Below are 16748 nucleotides of genomic sequence, written 5' to 3'. Positions count from 1 at the left end.
CATGATGTTCCCCAGCCAATTTCTGTGTTATAGTTGAGCTTCCACATGGTGTAAGAGCCAATTCCGTAAATCTGGAGGAACATAGTACATATTTAGCACTCATTTCCGTGATGCCAGGAAAAAACCCATCTGCAGCCTCCTTAACCCAGAAAATCATGAGAGCAAAGTGATGAAATGTGGAGCAGTAATGCCAACTATATGGTTCTCTTATGCCGTTTTCAGGGGAGGGATCATGGGGGAACAGAAGTGTGCATGTGCAGAAAGGGTGGAGGAGTAGCACTGATGCCCAGTGACATTTGTCGTTCCACAAACTGGTACGAATGAAATTTAGGACAACATTCCAGTATATTGGTTTAAAAAGCCACAATGTCATAACTCGGAGGAGGGTAGCTGGAGGTTTTAAAGCAGAGGTTTGATAGCCATCTGTCATGGGTGCTTTAGTTGGTATTCCTGCATTGCAGGGGGTTGGACTAGATGACCCTTGTGGACCCTTCCAATTCTACAATTCTTTGAGTCTATGATCCTTCTAATGCAACAGGTACTGCAATGTGAAACAAGTGTTGGAATACAGGACAGAAGCACTAGTGTTCTCATCTAGGAACCTAATTCAACGTTCCACACATCTGAATGCACTATTTTTAGCCTAGAGAAGTCGAATCTTAAATATCCAGGATGAAGATTGCTTTCACCTAAAATGCTGTTTCTTTTCTCATTTCTTTTGCTAGAAAAATCTGGCTCCACCCTTTCTGGAGGCCCCTCTCGCCTGAGCAGTAGCAGCTCCTCGGAATCGGGGAGTAGCAGCTCAAGCTCCACTTCGGACAGTAGCGATTCAGAATAAAGCAACAGACCCTTAAACGCTCCCGGACAACGAATGGACGTCTCACAGGCACTTGCCCCGGAAAGTTCTGCAGCGTCCCCTTTTGCTTCCTCCTTGTTACTATTTTTTTAAAAACAAACAAACCAGCCTGCTTTCTTGCAACAGGACCAGCTCTGCATCTCATTCCACCCCTCTACTTTTAATTTTTCTTTTAATTCAGTGTTATAAAACCTTCCAGAATTTAATTTCCTCCCCCTACTTTCCCCACCCGGCTTTTATTAGGTTGCAAGATCTTTTTGGGGTGTGTGTGTGGCTAGACTTTTTAAGGCAAGAACTTTCCCTTGCATATAAGGTCTCTAAACTATTTTTAAAAATCAAATCATTGAGACGTCTTTTGGTGACCAACAGCAAGAGATGTGGGAACTGGAGAGATGAGTAAAAAAAAAATGTTTGCGAGATGTAATATTAAAAAAGGGGGGGGGTGTTTTTTGGTAACTTTTCTCTCTTACTCTTCCCTTCTCCCCCATGGAAATTCCTTTTTAATACAGCCCAAGACTCAGCTCAGTGCTGCTGCTGATATGGAGTGGGGAACTTTTTAAATGGGGTGGGGTGGTGGGGAGGAGAACCTCTCTGTAAAACGGTACTGTATCTGAAAGACGTTAGCTTTTGAAGTAGTTGATTGTATTTGTTGCTAGCACTAGTATTCCTAACCTCCAAGGGGCCCAGTCCACCATGGAATGCTCCTGGGCATGCCCCCTTCTCTCAAATGAGAGGGAGGTGTACAAAATGCACCTCTCCCGTTTGTTTTGGTGGGGTGGGAGTACAGAGACCATGAGCAGACCTTCCTTGTGGATTGGGCCCTGCGTCTACATGTGTGCTGAAGAGCATCATTTTATATATATATATATATATAAATATATTATATATATATGAGGGAAGGAGGAGAAGAAAGCTCATGTACTGTGGATTGTTTTTAAAATGTACCTTTTTAGATATTTCTTTTAAACTTTTTTTAAGTAAAAAAAATTGATACTAGAGATTTGTGCTTCTGTTATGAGAGGTTGGCTGACCTATTAAAGCTAGCAGTTGAAATTGTTGAAACTCAAAAAAACAAAAAACTGATTTGGCTACAGGACGGAAAAAGGAGAGGTTGTTATCACTCTGGGTTTGTGCATGGAGGAGGTTGAGAGGCATATGATCACAAGCATTAGCTTTTTTTAAAAAAAAAGTCTGGGAATGGTCCAATTCCATTGTGCACACCTAGAGCGTACCCCTTGGTTGGTGCTGGTGCTGGGGGGTGGGTAGTAGTTCTTTCCAGTTTTGCCTGCTGTTGTTAAGGGACTGTGAAATCTTGGGTTGCATCCTACTAAATTCCCCTCAAAAGTAGATCCACAGAAATGAATGTATCTAAGTTGGTTGGGTATCCCTTACTTTCCCTTGGTCTGAGCAGGGCCCACATTCACACCATACATTTAAAGTTCTATGAGACCACTTTAAACAGTCATAGCTTCCCACAAAACATCCTGGAAACTGTGGTTTGTTCAGGTTGCTAAGAGTTGTTAGGAGACCTCTTCCCCTTCCAGAGCTGCAATTTTCAGAGTGGTTTAACAATCAATCCCTCTTCATTGTAACTCTGCAAACCGTAGTTTTGGGGAGGGAATTAGGGGCTTGGGGTATCAGCACCATGAACAAACTAGTTCCCAGAATTCTTTGAGGGAAGCCATAGTGGTGGAAAGTAGCACTAAAAAAAAGGTAAAGGTAAAGGGACCCCTGACCATTAGGTCCAGTCGTGACCGACTCTGGGGTTGCGCGCTCATCTCGCATTATTGGCCGAGGGAGCCGGCATATAGCTTCCAGGTCATGTGGCCAGCATGACAAAGCCGCTTTCTGGCAAACCAGAGCAGTACATGGAAACGCTTTTTACCTTCCCGCTGTAGCGGTTCCTATTTATCTACTTGCATTTTAATGTGCTTTCAAACTGCTAGGTTGGCAGGAGCTGGGACCAAGCAACGGGAGCTCACCCCGTCACAGGGATTCGAACCGCCGACCTTCTGGTCAGCAAGCCCTAGGCTCAGTGGTTTAACCCACAGAGCCACCTGGGTCCCACGAAAGTAGCACTATAGTGCTTTAAATGTATGGTGTGAATGTGGCCTAGGACTAGCAATTTAATACACCCCTTGATTAACATTTGTACAATATTCTGTAGTGATGGCTTTAAAAAACGAAACCCTCTCACCCTGGTCAGTCTGTTACTTGGGACCTTTTCTATGTGATGTCATTCAGTTTCTTTGCCCAAGCTCCACATCATCCTTTTGTTGAGGTAGGAAGTATTCACATTAGCCAGTGAAGCATGTGGCACCACTGTCCAGTTTTTGTGAGGTCCAGACAACATATGGCAGTCAACTGCATCCCGAGTAGCTGTTGTGTTCCTCCATGAGGAATGTTTGGAGAGCTAACAACACAAACCCTGCTGGATCAGACCAATGGCCCATCTAGTACAGCATCCGGTCCTCATGGTGGCCAACCAATCTCCAAAAGACACGGCACCTGGGCTGAGGTGATGTGATGCCTTCTGGAGGTGGCTGGACTCCAAACTCCCATGACCTCCAGCTAGTGTGACCAACAGCCAAGGATGCTGGGAGCTGCTGTTCACCAACCATTTGAAGGGCACCATGTTGGCTGCAGTAGGCAGTCCTTGGGTGCTGAGAAGTTGTTAAGAGCTACAATTCCCAGGGTGCTTAAACTATCAGTACCTCTTCTTGGGGATGCCCATATGCTACTAGGCTAAGTTCAAGGTTATTGCATTAATTTACAAGGCCGTTAATAATCTGGGCCAGGATAACTTGACCACCTTGAATCCCTTATATCCCTGCCCAATTACTGAGCTCTTCAAGGGAGTTGGTAATCCCCTGTGGCTTGGATACAGGAGCCATGTTGCGTTCAGTGTTGTGGCCCCAAATTTGTGGAACTCCATTCCAGTTGAGGTCAGACAGGCCCTCTCTCCCTGTTGAACTTTCAGCACCTAATGAAAACTTTTTATTATTATTATTCCAGCAGCTATTTCAATTGATGTCTGATTTTATAGTTTTAACTGATATTTTTTTAAGAAAATATATTGTATCTTTGTTAAGAGACATTGTAGTGAAGTGGTATATAAATTGTTTAAATAAACAAAAATTGTGATATTGTGATAGGAATAGGGGGTTTCCTAACAACTCCCAGCACCCTCAACAAAGAACAGTGTCCACGATTCTTTGGGGAAAGCTATGCCTGCTTAAAGCGGTATCTTAGTGCTATAAATTTATGTGGCCTGTGTTAGGTCCTATCTACACCATACGCTTAAAGCATTATGATACGACAATAAACAGTCATGGCTTCTTCCTACAAAGAATCCTGGGAACTGTGGCTTGTTCAGGGTGCTGAGAATTTATGGAGACCCCCTATTCCCCTTGCAGAGCTACAATTTCCAGAATTCCCTGTGAAGAGGGATTGATTGTTAAACCACTCTGGGCATTGTATGTCTGGGGGGATGAGGAGCAGAAGGATTTCCTAACAACTCTCAGCACCCTTAGCAAACTACAGTTCCTGGGATTTGTGGAAGCTATGCCTGTTTAAAATGGTTATATAAGGGTGTGCTGTAAATGTATAGTGAGCCTTTGGTTAACCGTAGAGCCAATTGCTTAACTTAAGGGCACATTCTTGGCTTTCGGGGGTCACTGAGGTGCATAGTTGAGACCCAAGCAAAGCCCCCCAAATAGGAAATGAAGTGGGGGAGGGTGAATTTCTCTTGATTCCTTTTTTTCCTAACAGTGGAAAGCTCTTAAGACTGGAAAGCTACTTCTGTGTTGTGAAAGTGCAGGTTCCCAAATAAACCTTTTACCTCAAAGGAAGGGGGGAGGGGGGATACACTGGGGTGCGTGTGGGGGTGGGGAGAGATAACAACACTTTTGTAAGATTCATCAATTTTTCTAGAAACTATTTTCTCCAGTCTGGATCCCTGCACTTTTTTCAAAAGACACACTCCATAATTAATCGTCCCTTGTTTTGTTTTTGTCTTCCTGTATATACAAGTAACTTTATTTATTAACACCATTGGTCACTTAAAAAACAACAACTACCACCCTGCATTTTGAAGAGTGACAGAAGAAGAAGAAGAAAAATGCAGATTTGTCTTGGTATTTTTTTTTAAAGAAAACAACAACAAAGTTCTAAAGAATTGGGAGTACTTTTAATTTAAATGTATTTGACTTTAACCAACAGGTGCTATGGCTCTTTGATAGTTTCCTGTGCTGGGTGCTTAATTCCTTATTTGTGTATTCAGGGGTTGTTTTTTCCCCCCCCCAGGGATGGGTTTAGGGTGGGGATTTGTTTGCTTTCTTTTTTTGTACAGACTTTGGACTTGACAGGTATTAGTACCTTCCAGATAAAAGCATGATTTATTTGTATATTCCTAGTTACCCCCCTTTCCAGGTCAGTCTCTGTATCTTTAATTGTTTTAAAAGTAGAACAGTTTGGAAAAAAATAATAATAAAGGAACAAAGACCTGATTTATTTATGTATTTTTTGAAGCAAATGCCACTTCTGTAATACACAGGTTTGTAAAGCCCGGGGTGGGGTGGGGGTGTTGGACAAATGTGTGATGATCACAACTCTGTTTTCAATTTATTGTGCAGCAGAGTTAATAAAAGTTGTAGAGTTGGAAGTTCAACTAAAGAAACCTTGACAGATGGTCATCCAACCGTTGCTTAAATTCCTCAAAGGAAGGAGAGTCCATCGCCTTCCAAGGGAGCCTGTTTCACTGTCAAAACAGCTCTTACTGTCAGAAATCTCCTTGTAACTTGAAGCTATTGGTTTGGGTCCTAACCTCCAGAGCAGGAAAAAACAAGCTTGCTCCATATTCCATCATTTCTCCTCTCAGTCTCCTCTTCTTTGGGCTAAAAACACCCAACTCCTGTAACCATTCCTCATAACTTAACATAAGGTTTCATTGGGGTTGCCAGACCAATCCTCTTTTAAAGCCATTGAAGTTGGTCACCATCACTGCCTACTGTGCGTGTGAATTCCATAATTTAACCAAGTGCTGCATGAAGGAGGACTTTTTAAAAAATCTGTCCTGAATCTACAGAGGGACCACATCTTACAGCACAGCAAAGGTCCCAAGCTGTCCCCATCTTTACCAAGGTCTACAGAGGAAGGAGGATGCTTGGGAGAGGAATCAAATCAAATTGGGGCAGATGAGATTTTGCCATTTTTCATGCCAAGTTTCCACTCTGGACCACCCGAGGCAACCAAGATCTTGCTTGCTCTTCACAAGCCTACCCCCACCGCACCATGGCAATGCTAAGCTCCAACCCATCTCACTAGGCTTCGCTCCTCAGTTCTTCACATCTCGGTGGCTTGGATCTAAAAGGGTTTAGGTGATACTTCCAGTTCCCACATCTCAGCAGTAGGGTCCAAGAAGCTGCCTCTGCAGGGTTGCCAGACCTCCAGCTCTCATCTGAAGCCTCCTTGTTCTGGGCCCTAGGTGGCAGGTGGAGGTATTGAATATCCAGGTGGCCATGAGAGCCTAGTAGGAGCTGGCTACAAATTATAGCAGAGACACTATACAGTGTGTGCCCACCTCCCCACACCTCTCCCAATTTACCTTCATCTGCAGGACCTGCTCTCGTGGCATCAGCCGGGGCTGCCCCTAGGCTTCAGGTTGGGGCCTTGAAATCTCAGGGTCTGGGGTTCTCCAGACCTGGCAGCTGTAGGTTTAAATGACTGTTGGGAGCAATGCTTCTGAACACCGGTTTCTGGAAACCAGAAGGATAGGGGACCGCTCTTGTGCTCAAATCCTGCTTGTAGACTTCCCATGGGTTGGCCACTGTGGGAACAGGATGTTGGAATAGATGGGGCACTGGCCTGATCCAGCAGGCTCTTATATTCTTATGATGGTATTCAAGTCCTGTGGTTCATTTTATCCTGTTCCTCAAAGAAGCTCAGAATGGTGTAGGTAGCTGTATTCCCCGCCCCCCCCCACCAGTTCTCTCAACAACCCTATGAGGTAGGTTGCATCCCGCAGAGCTACATCTTTTCCCCTAAAATAAAGTAATATTCTAGTCCTTGTAGTTCTAAAGAACTAGTCTGAATTAAATAGGAGCATAGGAAGCTGCTTTATGCAGAGCTCAGACCCTTGGTCCATTTAGGTCAATACTGTCTACACTGACTGGCAGCAGTGGCTCTCTTGAGATTTTAGGCAAGGGGCATTCCCAGCTATCCTTGGAAATGGCATTTGGGATTGAGCCTGGGACATTCTCCATGCAAAGCAGGTGCTCTGCCACTGAGCTGCATCCTCTCCCCTAAATTTAAGTCGGGGTCTGCAGGAGGGTGGAGGCCTAGAGAACCTAATTAACCTATGTGTGTGACGTGGAGCATTTGAAAGCTGTAGATCTGGAAAGAACCTCAAGGGTCACTACAGCTGCTCCTCTTGCACCCTACCCAAGAGGCAATGGGAACTCCCAGAATGCCACAAGCCCAGTGCCTGTCCAAGCTATATTGAACTGACAATCTCTGCACAACAGACTTTGCATCTGGCAGTCGGGGTGTGTCCACACAGAGAAGCAATAATTTGCTGCAGCCACTGACACAGGTATCCCTTGTTCATTTTTAATACTGCAAGTGATGAACAAAAGGCATCTGGTCGCAGAGAGAAGTGTACATCTTTAACTGAACTGTTCCCAGCCACTTCCATCCCCAAGACCTAGCGTAGTTCTGTCAACACATCAACAAGTTAACACAGCAGCAATTTGACAGTCCAGGCCCTAGAAAACAAAGTCCAAGCTTGCATTCATGGCTACTTCAGAGTGAGAGGATGAATGGGGCAAACTCCTGTCCATGAGAGAGAACCTATTCACTTCAATGACCTGCTGCATCCCTTAGCAAAAGAGAAGTGCTCATGCAGGTGGGTTATCACATTATTTTCCAGATCCTGCTTGTTTTAGAGGGAAACAGCTATGTGGACATTTAGCAGGCGAAGCTGGCATGGAAAGGGGGGTGGAATGCCTCCTGTGTGTAAGCAGTCAGGGGTAAAGGTGTGTTACAGCAGGTGTTTTGAACTGCACTTCCTACCTCCCCTATGTGGCCCTTATGTGACTCCTCTCCCTATTTGACTCCTCTCCAGAAGAGATGATTGGGAAAAATCTTTGCCTCCATCAGTACCACTTAAAACAGATGGGGAGCTTGTGGTGATGTCAGGTGAATGGTACTGGGTAAAATCTGGAAGGCCCCCGGCTCTCCACCTTCAAATTCCATCTATAATGGAGAGTCGTGGGTGGGGTGGGTGGGTGAGGACGAGGCATTCAGTGTTGTCTATCAGGAACAGCCTTCCATAGATTAGCAGCAAACGAAGTTTCAAAATTAATTTGGATGGATTCAACGAATGTAGGCAAACCTGTTGGACAGCCACTTGAGGACCCTGAAAATCCATTTCCCAAATTGCTTCGGGAGCACTGTCCAAAAGTGCAGTAGAAGATAAATAGAGCTACAACATAAAAAATAAAACTTTTTTTTTTAAAGGAAAACCACTTTCTGGATCCATTTTTGTTAGCGTAGAGGTTGGGCTCACTTGCTCACTCTTAGCTCTTGAAATCACATCACGCTGCAAAACCTGGATTGTCCGGTATCCCTGGGGATGTCCGCTTTCCTCTTATCCCGCACCAAGATCGCCTGGTTGCCATATTGTGAGTACCACATGCTGTGGCTCCTGTTCAAGTACGATCCTGGTGGCAGAGACTCAAGTTTCTGCTGCTCCTGCTGCCAGATCAGCAAAGAGGCATCCCTGTACCGGAGGCGAGCATAAGTCTCGGACAAAGCTTTCTCTGCCAGGGGTGGCCGTCCGCTCATCCCCACGGCTACCGCCTGTTCACAAAAGATGAAGGAAGCCTTGTTGCCGTTGTCTTCCAGCCCCTGTGGCTCAGGGCTCACAGGGGAGGTGTTCTGGGCTAGGAGAAAAACCCTGCCAGACCCAGCAAGTGCGGGAGGCGTAAGGGCGGCCTGTGGTCACAACAGGAAACACTCCAGCTATGGACACATCACCAGAAGGCGCTTGATTCAAAGGGCAAAAAACAGGCTCCACACGAGTCTATTAGGCTCCTCCAATCCAGTTCTGGCCTGGAAATTCTCACGAGTCCATATAACACAGGAGAGCTAAGGGTTATTCAGAACCATGAGGACCATCATCTTACTCCTAAGGAGAGGCCTGTATCAAGATGGTAGAGTCCTGATACAAGAGACAGCCCATTCTCAAGAGCCAGTCCTTTGCATCTCTACCTCTGCTTCCTAATCTTGTCTACCTTTTGAACTCACCTGCCCCAGTTTATTGCTTCTTCAGGGACTGGAGAACATGGAGCCATCAGGACTATGCTGGGAAATAGAGGAGTATGGGTGACATTCTTTTTCAAGTCAAATGGGGAAGGATTTGATGATCGATTCTTGAGCTTGACTAAAGGACAGTTTGGTGATTCTCTTGCTTGCTCAGAGGATGGAAGCCACACTGAGTGTAGACGACACATCTGTTTCCATGGAGAGAGAGTGTCAGGATGCTGGATGCTGCTGGGACCATCTCCAGAACTGGTTGTGGACTTTTTCTACTCATTGCCAACTAGGCTGGGATCAAATCCAAGTCACTTCTCTTTGATAAGGAAGAATCTGCAGAACAATCAGAGTTACAGTAGTTAGGATACGAGAATGCAGGAGCGTAGCAGAGATTGATAAAAGCATTCCAGGTTTTTGGCATATGAACATAACAAGCTGCCTCTTAATGAGTCAAACCACAGGTCCATCTAGCTCAGTACTGACAACACTGACTGGTAGCAGCTCACCATAGTTTTAGGCAGGGGACATTTCCAGGGCAAAACTGGATTGTAGAAGCCTCAGTGCTAATAGACTCAGATGGTCCTGGTTGTTTTGCTCTTTGAGTCAGACTACTGGTTCCTCTAGCTCAGTATTGTCTACGCAGGCTGGGGGTAGCTCCTCAGGTTTCAGGGGCAGGCCTTTTTGGAGGTGCTAGGGACTGAACCTAGTACAGTTTCCATGGAGAACAAGTGCTCTACCACGGAGCCACAGGCTTCCCTCCAAGCACAGCTATAGCCTAGCAGTAGAGCACAAGCTTTGTACATGAAAGGTCCTGGGTTCAGTCCCCAGAGGCATCTCCATGTAGGTCTGGGGCAGAAAAGACTGCCAGTACTGAGTTGTTTGTTTTTGCTTAATTAACAGACTTGCTTATTCAGCCAATCGATAAATCTCTCAAGTGGTTTACACGCAGCAGTCTAAAATATTTATAAGAAACACAGATAAAACTAACAAACTTTAAGAACAACGAGACAACAACAAATTATCAAAACATAGATAAAAGTCAACAGATTTCAAAAACAAATGCAAATTATCAAAACATACCGGTAGATAAAGTCAACAGATTTTAAAAATGAACACTCATGACAAAACAATATGTTTGGCTTGACTCAGCTAAGCAAAAAGCTTGGGGGAAAGTGCCTTGTTTTAAGACACCTGGGTTTCTGTCCTACAGGACTTACGAGGAGGATGCTTTTTTAACATGTACTTTGATAAGAACATAAGAAGCTCTTGCAGGATGAAGGCAAAGGGGGTCCCACTGTAAGAACAGCATCCTGTTCTCACAGTGGCCAACCTGATGTCCCAATGGGAAGCCCTCAAGCAGGACCTGAGAAGAACAACAGCAATTCTCCATAAACTGGTGTACAGAAGCATCCTGCCTCTGATACTGGAAGAAAGACCACAAGAAAAGCCTTGCCGTTGGATCGGACCAATGGCCCATCTACTCCACCATCCTGTTCCCACAACAGCCAACCAGATTCCTTAATGGGAAAACCACCAGCAGCACCCAAGTGGAACAGCAACTTTCCCCATTTTTACCAATCCTTCTCCTTTATTGGCATCCAGAGCATACAAAAATACAGTGGAACCTCGGTTTACGAACTTAATCTGTTCTGGAAGTCTGTTCTTAAACTGAATCCATTCTTAAACCAAGGTGCACTTTCCCTAATGAGGCCTCCCGCCGCCAGTACCCTTCCACCATTTGGATTCCGTTCTTAGACCGAGGTAAAGTTTGCAAACTGGGACACTACTTCCGGTTTTGCAGAGTTCGTAAACTGAGTAGTTCGTAAACAGGGCTGTTCTTAAACTGAGGTACCACTGTATAGAAGTCAAAGCATAAAACTGGAGTCTGTTCATAAAAGGAGATACTTTAAGAGAAAACTAATACAAGCATAATAAGGTTAAATATGTGCTTCAAAAGGCTTATAGCGACTTAGTTTCATAGCATCTCTCAAAAACTTTGCCGCAATCTCCATAATATCAAGCCTACAACTGTTCAGCAGAAACGAAACCCCAGAGAAGTCAGAAGATTTAAATATTTGCCGTGGATTTTTGCGTAAAATGGGCAGTAAAATGAAACGTGTTTTATACAACAAGGACATTGCCTTTCTGAATATGGTATCTTCAAGAATCTTCCTTGCAGGATCACAGATGGCATTATGGTACATTAAATCTTGCAAGGGATCACATAGGTGATATAAATATGGAGTGGCTGGCCAAACGAAGGTGGGATCCCTAACCCCAATGGAGAGCAAGATTTATTGGCTGCACTGCTGAGAATTTGGAATTCAATCTGTGTTTAATTGTTTGAAATACTGCTAACAATGGAAGCATAAGCAGTGAGCATAAGCAGTGATATTTAATTACTGTAAAGGCCAATGTTTTTAATTCTATTCTCAATATAAGCTACTGTAACTATTTGGAATGGTGGAATTCCAACAGCATGTGAAAAATTAGAGAAGAGAGGTCAGACTTGAAATGGAGGTGTAGCCAGAATTACTTTCCATGAGCCCTTGTCCTGTTTCCAGGCACATGGCTGCATACAGGAAACAGTTTGGATAACCGGGATTTTACTAAGGAATTTTGATTGGTGCATTCCAGTGAGTGGTCAATTGCACAACATGCCATACAGTCGTTTTGGTTTTACTTTGGCATTAAAAACCTTTAGTGTAACAGAAACAGATTGGTTCCCTCTACTGAAGAAATAATGGGCGATAGCCAAAGCAATGGAGGCAGGTTGAATCTTGTGCGAGACAAAATGAGTGCATCGTCAGCATATAAAAGAATGGGAATGGGAATGGAGCTAAGCTTTGCGCAATGGCCATCAACTGACATAAACGGGGAGCAAGGTCATTTAGAAAAAAGACTGAATATGTAAGGGTTGAAGATGCAACTGTGTTTCATCCCTTTGTTGGCGATAATTTTTAGAGTTGGCCTGCCTAATAGGGAGCATTTCACCTGACACCTCATAGAGGGGTAAGGTAAAGGTACCCCTGACTGTTAGGTCCAGTTGCAGACGACTCTGGGGTTGCGTGCTCATCTTGCTGTATAGGCTGAGGGAGCCGACGTTTGTCCACAGACAGCTTCCGGGTCATGTGGCCAGCATGACTAAGCCACTTCTGGCGAACCAGAGCAGCGCACAGAAACACCATTTGCCTTACCATCGGAGTGCTACCTATTTATCTACTTGCACTTTGACGTGCTTTCGAACTGCTAGGGGGGCAGGAGCTGGGACCGAACAATGGGAGCTCACCCTGTCATGGGGATTCGAACCACTGACCTTCTGATTGGCAAGCCCTAGGCTCTGGTTTTAGACCACAGTGCCACCCGCGTAGAGGGGTATAATCTCCTAATAAGAAAAAGTGACTTTTCATCACTTCTAGGATGCCCTAGAAAAACAGGCACCCCAAACTCAGCCCTCCAGCTATTTTGGGACTACAATTCCCATAATCCCTGACTGGTCTTGTTAGCTAGGGATGATCAGAGTTGTAGTCCCAAAACAGCTGGAGGGTCGACTTTGGGACAAAACCCCACCTGCTCTGGGCCTAGTATCACAAGCTGGGATATCCAAAGTGTAAGTTTACCAAACAGAAGTTTGCATATAATTTCCCTGTGATAGAAATAAGGCTTATTGGAGCTCCCTTTCTAATATATTGGGACTTGTGATCCCCAGAAACTAGTCTTCTTCTCTAGACTGCCACTGGAGATGGAGAAGAAGATATGGAGAGCCTGGCTGCAGAATCAGGCCAAAGGGTCTAGCCCAGCATCCTGTTCTCATAGTGGCAGTCCAGATGCCCATTATGGGAAGCCCCCAAGCAGGACATTAGACCAATGCTAGTCCTGCTGAGAGCAGAGACCCTCGCTGCAATGGGTGGATTTTGATGGTTTTGCTGTCGACCACAGCAAACTATGGCAAGTTCTTAAAGAAATGGGAGTGCCTGATCACCTAATCTGTCTCCTGAGAAATCTCTATGTGAGGCAAGAAGCTATAGTTAGAATTGGATATGGAACAACTGATTGGTTCAAAATTGGGAAAGGAGTACGACAAGGCTGTATATTGTCTCTCTGCTTATTTAACTTTTTTGCAGAATTAATCATGTGAAAGGCTGGACTGGGTGAATCTCAAGCCCGAAGATTGCCAGAAGAAATATCAACAACCTCAGATATGCAGATGACACAACTTTGATGGCAGAAAGTGAGGAGGAATTAAAGAACCTCTTAATGAGAGTGAAAGAGGAGAACACAAAATATGGTCTGAAGTTCACATCAAAAAAACTAAGATCATGGCCACTGGTCCCATCACCTCCTGGCAAATAGAAGGGGAAGAAATGGAGGCAGTGAGAGATTTTACTTTTTTGGGCATGCACACAAAAGCTCATACCAATAACAAACTTAGTTGGTCTCTAAGGTGCTACTGGAAGGAATTTTTTTTTATTTTGTTTCAATTGCAGGTGGTGACAGCAGTCACAAAATTAAAAGATGCCTGCTTCTTGGGAGAAAAATGATGCCCTACATGGGAGAAAAATGATGCCCTTGGGAGAAAAATGATGCATCTTAAAAAGCAGAGACATCACCTTGTCAACAAAGGTCTGTATAGTTAAAGCTATGGTTTTCCCAGTAGTGATGTATGGAAGTGAGAGCTGGACCATAAAGAAGGCTGATCGCCGAAGAATGGATACTTTTGAATTATGGTGCTGGAGGAGACTCTTGAGAGTCCCATGGACTGCAAGAAGATCAAACCTATCCATTCTGAAGGAACTCAGCCCTGAGTGCTCACTGGAAGGACAGATCCTGAAGCTGAGGCTCTGATACTTTGGCCACCTCATGAGAAGAGAAGGCTCCCTGGAAAAGACCCTGATGTTGGGAAAGATGGAGGGCACAAGGAGAAGGGGACGACAGAGGACGAGATGGTTGGACAGTGTTCTCGAAGCTACGAACATGAGTCTGACCAAACTGCGGGAGGCAGTGCAAGACAGGAGTGCCTGGCGTGCTCTCTCTGGTCCATGGGGTCACGAAGAGTCGGACACGACTAAACAACAACAAGAAAGGACGTCCCTACAAACAACCCAAAAGCTGGGAAGAGGCGGGTGGCGGGGCGGCCAGGGGTACAGAAAGAGAGACGTCGTTCAGCCCCCTTCTTCCATCTTCCTGTCCTTGCTGATGCGCTTAAGGGCCCCCGACTGCGGTCACTCACCTACCTCCCTGCCTCCGTCGGGGCTTACAGCCGCGGCCAGGCTGCAGGGCCCGGGTCCTCTTTCTCCTGCTCCTCCTGCGCGCTCTTGGCGTCCCCGTTTGTCTCTACGCTACGGAGGCGGCGGCAGCGTCGACGGGCGGCGCTCCGAGTCTCTCCGCCCACTCCTGGCAGCGGGATGAGGAGGGAGAGGCTGGCTGGCAGAGCCGCCTGAGCCCGCCCCCGTTTACCGCGGCTTCGGAACCAGTTCCGCCCGCGTGCGCTAGCCCACCCTGGCCAGGAGCCCTGGGGGGCGCACTGCAGGCCCCGGAGGGCCACAAGGAACGGGGCGCGGCCAGAGGAGGAGTTGGGCACCTACGTCTTGCGCGGGGGCGGCAAGGGGGGCGGGAAATATATTTTAGTATTGTCGCTTTGCAATGCTAAAATCTGCAACGAATAACTCAGCTCCCCAGCTCAAACCGCAGTTTCCCCCGATCCGGTGGGGAAGAAGGCCTGACAGTTCAACCGTTGCGATGCCGCCCATTAAGCTTTGCAGGGTAGAGTTGCCGGGAAGGTTCCACCCCTTATGTAAGAGGCTGTAGCGCTGCTGAGTTCTCGTCGCTTTCACCGAATGAGGATGCTGTCAAGTCAAGACCCCCTGGGAAAGATCCAGTTTTATTAAGAGGTCTCATGCACCGAATAAGTGCCAAACAAGGTTGGGACACCATAGATTTTTTTGTGAACATGCCCTTGAAGACTGCTTAAAACATTTCTCCAATGCTTTTGTGCTGTGAAAAAGTAAAAATAGAAACCCAGGATGTCAATAAAAAAAGAGAGTGTAACAAGTCAAGAAAACCCGGAGGCAATCTAAGGAGATATAAACTTGAAGGAGGGGGGTGGGGAGTGCAGCCACAGCTGCCCCATTAAAAGCCCCATATATATATAAAGAACTTGTTTCAGCTGAATCCATGCAGGAAGTTTCTTCCATGACCAAACTCACTCAGTATTGTCCACACAGCTCTCCTGGATTTCAGGCAGAGAGAGAGAGAGAGAGAGAGAGAGAGAGAGAGAGAGAGAGAGAGAGAGAGAGAGAGAGAGAGAGAGAGAGAGAGAGAGAGAGAGAGAGAGAGAGAGAGAGAGAGAGAGAGAGAGAGAGAGAGAGAGAGAGAGAGAGAGAGAGAGAGAGAGAGAGAGAGAGAGAGAGAGAGAGAGAGAGAGAGAGAGAGAGAGAGAGTCTTTTGCCTGCCCCACTGGATATGCTGCTGGGGACTTCTGCATGCAAAGCGCAGAATCATAGAATTGGGACCCCAACTGTCACCTAGCCCAACCCCCTACCATACAGGAATCACAGCTAAGGAACCTCTGACATGTGGCCACCCAACTTCTGCTTAAAAACTTCCAATGAAGGAGCATCCAACACCTCTTATCGTCGGAAAGTTATCAGACTCTCCTTTCTTGCAGTTTGTATCAATCGGTTCAGGTCCTTCTCTCCAGAGCAGCAGGAAACAAGCTTCCTCCATCTTCCATGTGATTGTGACAGCCCTTTAGATATATGAAGATGGCTCTTCTCCCAGTTTCCTCTTCTTTGGCTCGATGGCACGAGGATGCCAAAAGTATCTTAATAACAGCAACAATTTCCTCTAGCAAGAGTGTTACAAATAACGAGAGATAGAAAAATACCGAGAAGATGGAACAATTCCTCCTAGCCACCAACAAGGGGCAGCAGATCTGTTCCCTACACAAATCTACACAGGAGCCCACCTTGGCCAGCCTGGTGCCTTCAGGGGGAGCCAATAGGATGTGAAGTCCAAAACATCGGGAAAACCACCAGCTTGGCAAAGTCTGCTACAATTTATTAAAGACAAAGTGGCTTCTCCCAAATAATTCTGGAGTGTGGTTTCTTGAGTGTGCTGAGAGTTGTTAGGAGACAGTCCCCTCCCCATCTCCTCCCAGTTCTACAATTCCAAAGTAGTTGAACAATCAATCGCTCTTTCCAGATAACTCAGGGAATTGTAGCTCTGGGAGGGGAGAAGAAGATGAAGAAGAAAAGGGGGGGGGAGTGGGAGTTTGGATTTGATATCCCGCTTTATCACTACCCTAAGGAGTCTCAAAGCGGCTAACATTCTCCTTTCCCTTCCTCCCCCACAACAAACACTCTGTGAGGTGAGTGAGGCTGAGGGACTTCAGAGAAGTGTGACTAGCCCAAGGTCACCCAGCAGCTGCATGTGGAGGTGCAGAGACGTGAACCCGGTTCACCAGATTACAAATCCACCGCTCTTAACCACTACACCATGCTGGCTCCCATGGTGTCGTAGAGGGGTGTCCTAACAACTCTAGCACCATTAACCAATTATTGCTCCCAGAATTATT

At 45.9% G+C, this 16748-nt stretch overlaps 2 protein-coding genes across 6 annotated transcripts in view; one reads left to right on the top strand and one right to left on the bottom strand.

The window, feature by feature from the left end:
* Nucleotides 1-4886, top strand: part of BRD3 (bromodomain containing 3) — a 36048-nt gene extending 31162 nt beyond the window's left edge. For all 4 annotated transcript variants that reach the window (XM_035113133.2, XM_035113132.2, XM_035113130.2 and 1 more), the window contains one exon: nucleotides 726-4886. In XM_035113133.2, coding sequence (XP_034969024.1) covers nucleotides 726-838 — 113 coding nt within the window. In that variant the 3' untranslated portion in view covers nucleotides 839-4886. The remainder of the gene's footprint in view (nucleotides 1-725) is intronic.
* Nucleotides 4887-5155: 269 nt separating this feature from the next.
* Nucleotides 5156-14496, bottom strand: BRD3OS (BRD3 opposite strand). Of its 2 annotated transcripts, none has more exons than XM_035114127.2 (2): nucleotides 14403-14496; nucleotides 5156-9505 (listed from the first exon to the last, which is right to left on the bottom strand). In XM_035114127.2, exon 2 carries the CDS (start codon nucleotides 8699-8701, stop codon nucleotides 8447-8449), a length of 255 nt encoding a protein of 84 aa, XP_034970018.1. In that variant the 5' UTR covers nucleotides 8702-9505; nucleotides 14403-14496; the 3' UTR covers nucleotides 5156-8446. The 2 variants fall into 2 exon arrangements, with proteins under 2 accessions (XP_034970018.1, XP_034970019.1); XM_035114128.2 differs by having other exon boundaries at nucleotides 14407-14496.
* Nucleotides 14497-16748: the final 2252 nt, after the last annotated feature.

The sequence above is a fragment of the Zootoca vivipara genome, chromosome Z (assembly GCF_963506605.1).
Source record: "Zootoca vivipara chromosome Z, rZooViv1.1, whole genome shotgun sequence".
Lineage (NCBI taxonomy): Eukaryota > Metazoa > Chordata > Lepidosauria > Squamata > Lacertidae > Zootoca > Zootoca vivipara.
The sequence above is the reverse complement of the archived record's forward strand: the minus strand, read 5'-3'. Positions and strand labels throughout refer to the sequence as shown.

Excerpts from the sequence above, each read along its gene's own strand:
- BRD3OS (XM_035114127.2), bottom strand. The coding sequence starts at position 8,701 with ATGAGCGGACGGCCACCCCTGGCAGAGAAAGCTTTGTCCGAGACTTAT.